This window comes from Bidens hawaiensis, unplaced genomic scaffold, assembly GCF_021521415.1.
Source record: "Bidens hawaiensis isolate Kalapana, Puna unplaced genomic scaffold, B.hawaiensis_p1.1 tig00002772_1, whole genome shotgun sequence".
NCBI lineage: Eukaryota > Viridiplantae > Streptophyta > Magnoliopsida > Asterales > Asteraceae > Bidens > Bidens hawaiensis.
This window is the reverse complement of record NW_027491150.1, coordinates 1,060,500-1,068,212: the sequence shown is the minus strand read 5'-3', so window position 1 is coordinate 1,068,212 and position 7,713 is coordinate 1,060,500. Positions and strand designations below refer to the sequence as shown.

Genomic DNA, 7,713 nt, shown 5'->3' with positions numbered 1-7,713 from the left:
AGCTACTTAGCAACTTACTGCTGATAATAAGTTCTCACTACTAAACATTTTCATACTTCATTAATGCAATTATAAAACAACTTACAATGACAATTCATTAAGTCAAAATAAATAAATTTCATTAGTGCTGGATGAACACCGTGCTACCAAGGGGGCGATGCCCCATTGGAACCTCATGGTCCAGGGCTTCGTCCGGTAAAATTCTCGAGATTCTTATGCAATAGTGTTAAACAAGCTTTCCCTCACACTACTACTTAAAAACTATCAATGCTTTTCTATATTTCTTTAATTTGGTTTTATGTAAAACCAAAATCGACTTGATGAAATGTAACCACCAACATAAAATAGGAAAAATACATAGGCCCTTCCATATTTGGTTTGTCCTCAAAAGTAGCACGAGTCGGAGAAATTTGTTGTTGAACTTATTCTAGATTTACAATTGAAAACCAACCTAGATTCGACCATGACAAATTAACAAATGACAGCACTACTCTTGTACAAAACTAAAACTACGTAACAAAAGTGTGTTCGTGATAAGCGTTACAAACTAAACAAAGATTTAGATCTCGCTCTCTCTTTTAAGCCAATACGAGAATGCGTCTAGCGTTTTCATGTCTGCTCTATAATGTTTCTGTGTAAACTCAAGGAAACTAGACCATGTGAAATCCGGATACATCCTTTGATCGTTCTTAACTAATGTTTTAGGAGGTGTCACCACTTTATCCATGTTAGGAGAGAGAAAGAATGCAAGAGATTTCCTAGGAGTTCTATTATTCACCACCGCTCTATGTAAGCAACTCTTGTATACTCCATTCGCGAGCGCCTAGTGAACAAAAACCATAATCTTTGTCAGTGAAAACAATGTTAATCTATTTATATTTACTCTATTAGTATAGAATAACGAAAACTCTGTCAGGTATTATGTATAATTGATCATCTATTAATCATGTTTTGTGTACTAACCATGAATGTATCTCCAATGTTGACAACAAAGCCTTCAGAGCAAGGAGCAATTGAGTGCCACTTTTCATCAACATATACTTCAAGTCCACCAATATCATCTTGATGAAGAATGGTTAGAGATGTCGGATCACAATGAGGGCCGGTTCCAAGAGTTAGATATGGCGTTTGGCAAGGAGGGTAGTAGTTTAATCTCATAATCGAATCATTGTCTTTGTAGAATTCTCTAAATTCGGATCGATCAATTCCAAGGCTCGCTCCTAGTAGCTCCATGATGTCTAGAGAAAGTTTGCTCATAGCCTCACAATATTCTTGGCAAACCTTCCTATATAAATCAACAATATTGTCAAAATTAGGTGCTACAAGTTAAACCAATCTTGATTCACACAATGAAAACCAAGATTTACCCAAAATCATTAAAATCGTCGCCCATTACGTTCAAAATGTAATCTTGAACAATGTTTGCGCAATTTGGATGAGCCGAATATCGAAAAGAAAGTGTTTCTTTCCATGGAAGTTTAGAGGAGAATCTATTAGTGAAACTACTAGCATATCCACAATATTCACCAAACACTCTTTGAGCCTTTTGCTTTTCTATTAGTGGCATTTCAAAGAACTGATTGGTAAACTTGTGGGCCTCACTTATCAAACTCGAGTCAACACCATGATTGAAAACTTGAAAGAACCCATGTTCTTGACACGCGGAGTTGACTAAACGAGTTGCATTGGCTACCGAGAGTGGCTCTCCGGACAAAAATGCCTTCATGTCAATCGGAGGTACATTAAGTGGTGGTGACGGTTCTAGCCGAGGCCTTTCGTGGTCCGGCCATACAAATTGTGAGGGTATATTGGCTTCCTTTTGAAATATAGAAGCATCAAAGATTAAAGGGGTTGTTTCCAAGGGTGAAGTGAAAATAATAGGAGCCATTGATAGCTTACAAGATTCTGATATGATGGTTTCTGATTTTGTTTAGGTGAGTTTATGTATATATATTGTTTATATAAGCTAATATAATATTTTGTAATTAATTTTTTTAGTCACATCAATACAAAATATTGAGCTCCACATGTCATTCTCTTTGTTTTTCTATTTATTCTTATTCACTTTTTATATGAACTAGTTTAAATTTATGAATTATATTCAGATTATATAAATTTATAAATTATATAAAAAATTAAATTTATGAATTATATTTTATATATTGTACTTTTTGTAGAGAGTTGCATCCTTGGTGGAGTTAGCTAAAAGAAACATACACCTTGGATCGGATTTATGTCCGATTTGTGGCGAGTGTGAAGAATCGGTGAAGCATGTGTTTCCATCATGTTGGATTGCACAAGATGCTTGGCAAGTTATTTTGATGTGGTGGACCTTTTCGATATTCACAGGGTTTGTCAAAGGAAAAAAGGTAAACTGATGCATGCGGTATGCCTCGTTATAATATGGTGCATATGGAAAGCGAGAAACAAATTAGTTTTGATGGAAGACCAATTCAATTACCTAAGGTTGTGGGGGAAATTAAGTCCCTTGGGTATTTATGGATTAAGAATCGTTCAAAGCGGGGCACAAAAATTTTGAAAACTGACGGTGTTTTACAATGTAACAATGTAATACATGTAGGTGATTTGATGGTTGTAAATTGGTTCAATGGTTACCAATACATGTATATAAATAATCTTTTTGTTGTTCGTTAAAAAAACTTCATTTTTTTCAATATAACTAATTTCAATTTAGTTATTTTGACATTTTTTTTTCTCTCTGTTTCTAAAATCACTTCTCCATTTTTTTAACATCATTTTATAATTAACATATAATAAAATAGTAGCACTTTTGCTTTATTCTTCAAAATTACAACTATATAATTTTATACTAAAATGTCTTTCTTGCTAATACTCCAAAATCACTACTACAAAACTTGACTTATTTCTTGTTTGTATTTTTATTTTGGTGTAAAGTATCTAGCTAGTTTTAATTTTAACGATAGCGCATTTTAAGTGCATATTCATAGACTATGCGGGTCAACCTGTCGGGCGAACCCATCAATTGAACATTCCCGTTTAGCTAAACGTGCTTGTGGGTTCCACTCAAAACTGATCATAACCCATTTACAATAAATTATGTGTTAGGTTTATGTCATCACGGAAATTTACATCTTGTATATTTTGAAATGTTTATAGAAATACACTAAAGTTGGACAAATACGAGCGAGGGAGAAGCGTTATAAGTTTAGAAAAGCCAAAGGCCGTCGGTCGAGGAAATCGTTAGCTTCTGTCTTGAAGTAGTAGTACATTTCTCTAATTTAGTTTTGACATTATATTGCATCATAATTTATGTGTATTAGAACACAAAATCTAATTTGTGTTCAAACTTCAAGTATATATATACAATGAATTTAGGAGTTAATATAATTTATTACATTTCGACCAAGATTTTTGTCTATCAAGTATCAAGTTGTAGGCTCATTTTTTTATGATATGATAATATATCTGACAAAAATTACAAGGGTATACATTGGTGGTTTTAGTCGTATTCTATGTTGTTATCTTTATTAAAAATTAATTTTAGAAAATATTTAATGTTATTTGTTTTAAGGTTTGTTTATTATAGGTGTAGGATTGATGGTTGTCTTGTCTTTTATGCCATATAAACACAAAATAGATTTATATCATATTTATAAATGTATAAGATTTTGTAAGAAGTTCATATATTCTCTAAAAACTTTGATAATTTCATATATACCTAACCAAAATTAAAAATTACATACATCTCATTTTTTATGATAAAGATATTGAACAGATAATTTGGAGGATGGTTATATGAGATATTGAACAGATAATTTGGACGATTCGGTTTTGAACTGTAGCAAAAACAGAAATATTGGTTTTGGTTCGGTTTTGTATTTTGTCAAGAACTGAATACACCGAATCGAACCGAAATAACCAACAAAATTGAAATAACCATAATATCCTAACTGTAACCATTAAAACGAAATCTACCGACGGCCATTTGTTTAGTTTTAACATATAGTTAATAACAAATATATTTGGTTGCTACATATGGTTAAGAACTAGTAATACTAGTACTTTTAGTTTTAATTTTGATTTTTTATTTTATATGTATCTTTTATTAGTTTTTAATATTTGAAGCCTAAATATTCAATATTCTATTAATCATTCGTTTAAAGAAAAAAAAATTATACCCAATCTCAGTATCTTGGATTAAGTATTTTTTTCGCCAAAATGTTTCGGCTCGATTGGCAAAACTGAAAAAACCGCATCCAAAACCGAACCGAACCCAAAAACCGAAAACCAAAAAAACCGAAACCAAACGGTTTTAAAAAAATCATAAAGCCGAAAGTTTGGTTTTTGGTTTGGTTTTAATCAAAAATCACAGCGAACCGCACCATGCACACCCCTAATATAAATCATTATTTAAAAGGAGAGGATATATCATATATGTAACTTTGGTCTAAAATATATATGAAATTAATCAAATTTCTATATGATTTATAATAGAATACAACACATTTCAATACTTTATGGGATTATTTCAGCAAATAAAGACACCAAAGATCTGTAATTATATATGAAGAAAACACAGCATGTATAGTTCAATTAAAAGAAGGTAACATACATTGTTCTTTTTCCATTAATGACTTGCACAAAAGTGCCATTTTGTTGTTCAACCAAATAATTTTTATCAAAGACGCGCGCACAAACAAACAATACAAGCATGATATAGCAGAAAATATGGTTTAATAAAGCCGATACGGAAAACATAGAACTACCCTAATAAGCCACCTGAAAGCCTATAGAATTGCCACATCCAAGTAATCTCCAATCTGCAAAATTTGAAAACATAACCAAAAAAAAAGTTTTCAAAAACATTTTTCAAACAAAAATTGCTTAAGAGTGCAGAAGTCAAACTTGGTCAAACACGAAAAGTACCTCGAAGCTAAGGGTGCCAAGAGCCTTGCTGCCATCGTCTGGTCGTCTTGCATTAGGATACGAAAACGTTTTCCCGACCTTGTAGACACAATATGCAACAAAGAGTCAAAACAAAAGGTTACAAGAATTTAAAAAAAAAAATTATCTTAATCCTAAATACTCCCAATAATTCATATTTATAAAATTAAAAGCCACAAAGATTAATACCTCTTTGACGGTAAAATGTCCAGTTTTAATAGGATATACGAAAGCAAACGACAGCAAAGCATCTCTTCTTCTAGCTTCCGGTGCAACTTCCTTTACCTGAAAAACAAATGATGAAATAAATATGTAATACAGAAAATATAAGTTTAATTAAATGATTAAACTTGGATCATTTGACATACCAAATCGGTTAGCTCACGAAGCGTAGCATCCATCCAAGTGTATATTTGGACCTCATCTTTCGGCTCCTTGCCTCTGACTGCAAACTTGGCCTGGTTGTGATGACCACCAACCTGTTTGAAATTTGATATCAGTAACACTCGTAAGTCATCGTTAAAGGCGCCATTAATAATATTTTTAGCAGCATTCTTACCTTAGTGAAAACTCGAAGTAGCAATGGACAAGTCTGTATGACAAAGAAAACATTTCATCAATAACTAAAAGTGTTGCAATAATATGTCATACTAAGAAAGAATCACAAAGTTACAACTTTTCATATCCTCAATTTTAATTTCGGAAACAGTTTTAAGAAATCTGTTGTTATTAAAGAGCTGTAAACGAACTGAACGTTCGACGAATTGTTCAGCGGAAGTTCGTTTATGTGCGTTTAATCAATGAACAAACATGAAAAGGGAGTTTCGTTCAATTCTGTTCGTGAACATTAAATAATGTGTTCATTTACATCCGTTTATGTTCATTTGTTCACAAAAGGTTTTTTAATACTTTTTATGGCATTTCTAATCTAATCATCACGTGGATTTAAGCATAATTATTAACTATAAAACAAAAATATACATAAGTATTAATGTATTATGTGATTACTTTATATGTAAATTATCATATGAATATGAATGTTAATAAAACACAAACATAAGCTGAGTAGCCAGACCAGATCGAACCGTTAACGTTGACCCTAACCATTCTCGGTTACCAAATCAAATAAAACATTGTTTGTGTTCATTAAAGGATTCTAATATTTTCGAATCATAGTTATTAAATGCGCTAGGCACACTCAATGTGCATATGCGGAAGGCGCAAGATATATTATGTATATGAAAATAATACTATTCTTTAAATACAGTTTACAAAAGCTATTATATAACATTTAATATCATCTAATTAGTACCAAAAGTTCTAAAATAGTCAAGATTCAAATGTAATTCTAAAACTTGGCTATCAAAACGTTCAATGCAATTCCTTTGACCTCTCCTAGATCTAAGTTTTAATTGCACTCCTTGCGTTTCTTTTCCTCGGATTGTATCTTCTCATGTTCCCGTAGGAACTAGAACCGCATTTATTGAGCCTCGCCTGAAAAATGAGTCTAGGCGCAAGAACCGAGGGCGTTTAAATGTTTAATAACTATGTTTTGAATGACTTTCTAATCTTATCATATATATAAATTTAAGCATAACTATTAACTATAAAACAAAAATATACATGAGTATTATGTGATTAATTTATATGTAAAATTACATTGCTTGTGTTCGTGAACCGTTCACGAACAAGAAATTTAGTTCGGTTACGTATTCGTGAACAGAACCGCTTGATAAAAGCATAACGAAAACACGAACAAGGCTTTTTTCGGTTCGTTTACAACCTTAACCATTACAATAAATGTTCATATTATGAAACTAATGACTAGAATTACACCATAATAATATTCCACAAACACATCATATAATTCAAAACCCTAGAAAAAAAAATTTACTTCAAACATTAAAATTAACACAAACCCATCAAAACCCACCAATTAAATCACAAACCCAGATCAGAAACAAGATCAATTACAATAAAAATGATTCAATTAAGTGATAATGAGTAAACCCTAACCTTTTCTCGATCGACCGGTTCGAAACGAGGTCCGGGTTTGTTGTGAACAGGTGGTCCTCTGGCGGACGGAGGAAGTGGTCGTCCGCCGCCTCGTCGTTGGCCGTCGCCGCCGCGTGCTGCCATTGATCAATAACAATGTACGATGGATGATGAGTCTGTGTTAAGAGTGTTGTTGTTGAGTCTGGACCTAGAGGCTTGAGTTTTTATATATGGGCCCAAACCGGGTTATAATTAGAGGTGAAAATAAAAACCTGAACCCGGAACGGGACCTGGAAAAGAAAAACTCGCATTGGATTTTTTTATACCCGAGTTTTTACTATCCGAACCCGTACCCTACCAAAACAAGTGCCTGAAACTGGATCCGATTTGTACTCGACAATGCCTGAAAACCGAAAACAAGTTTTTCAAATATCCGAAGTTATCCGAAAATACCCCAAAAAGAGCAGACCGTGAAGAAACCCAAATTATTCGGGAAAACAAGGATTTTTCGATACTCGAAAATAGTGTATTAAAGTACTCGGTTTTAGAATACGAAGTTCTATACCCGAACCGAATCCAGGTACATAATGTTTGTTTTTAGAGACAATACTAGGACCGAAACTGACCCGGGTATGTCCAATTCCTAATTTTCCAATATCCGGTCATACACGAACCCGGTTCCATACCTGGAACTGGGTATTAGGGTATTAGAAAACCGACTTATGCACCTCTAGTTATGATTGGCTTTTGCCCTGTTATAGACCCGATCGGTTTGGAAATAATAAACGGGTC

The 7,713-nt window shown here is 33.0% G+C and overlaps 2 protein-coding genes across 2 annotated transcripts; both read right to left on the bottom strand.

Moving 5' to 3' along the window:
• Positions 1-344: 344 nt before the first annotated feature.
• LOC143621148 (gibberellin 20 oxidase 1-D-like) lies at positions 345-2,005 on the bottom strand. Its single transcript, XM_077092663.1, has 3 exons — positions 1,368-2,005; positions 964-1,285; positions 345-823 (listed from the first exon to the last, which is right to left on the bottom strand). Exons 1-3 carry the CDS (start codon positions 1,886-1,888, stop codon positions 560-562), a joined length of 1,107 nt encoding a protein of 368 aa, XP_076948778.1. The 5' UTR covers positions 1,889-2,005; the 3' UTR covers positions 345-559.
• Positions 2,006-4,564: 2,559 nt separating this feature from the next.
• LOC143621054 (histone deacetylase complex subunit SAP18-like) lies at positions 4,565-7,102 on the bottom strand. Its single transcript, XM_077092588.1, has 6 exons — positions 6,943-7,102; positions 5,486-5,518; positions 5,295-5,405; positions 5,116-5,211; positions 4,909-4,986; positions 4,565-4,802 (listed from the first exon to the last, which is right to left on the bottom strand). Exons 1-6 carry the CDS (start codon positions 7,063-7,065, stop codon positions 4,770-4,772), a joined length of 474 nt encoding a protein of 157 aa, XP_076948703.1. The 5' UTR covers positions 7,066-7,102; the 3' UTR covers positions 4,565-4,769.
• Between the last annotated feature and the right edge of the window lie 611 nt (positions 7,103-7,713).

What these genes read in the sequence shown, in the direction of transcription:
- LOC143621054 (XM_077092588.1), bottom strand. Translation starts at nt 7,065, where the DNA reads ATGGCAGCACGCGGCGGCGACGGCCAACGACGAGGCGGCGGACGACCA. An exon ending in AACCGGTCGATCGAGAAAAG is followed by an intron (nt 5,519 to 6,942) that starts GTTAGGGTTTAC and finishes TTTGTCATACAG; the next exon opens with ACTTGTCCATTGCTACTTCG. An exon ending in GACATTTTACCGTCAAAGAG is followed by an intron (nt 4,987 to 5,115) that starts GTATTAATCTTT and finishes TGTGTCTACAAG; the next exon opens with GTCGGGAAAACGTTTTCGTA.
- LOC143621148 (XM_077092663.1), bottom strand. Translation starts at nt 1,888, where the DNA reads ATGGCTCCTATTATTTTCACTTCACCCTTGGAAACAACCCCTTTAATC. An exon ending in GACGATTTTAATGATTTTGG is followed by an intron (nt 1,286 to 1,367) that starts GTAAATCTTGGT and finishes TGATTTATATAG; the next exon opens with GAAGGTTTGCCAAGAATATT. An exon ending in ACATTGGAGATACATTCATG is followed by an intron (nt 824 to 963) that starts GTTAGTACACAA and finishes TTTGTTCACTAG; the next exon opens with GCGCTCGCGAATGGAGTATA.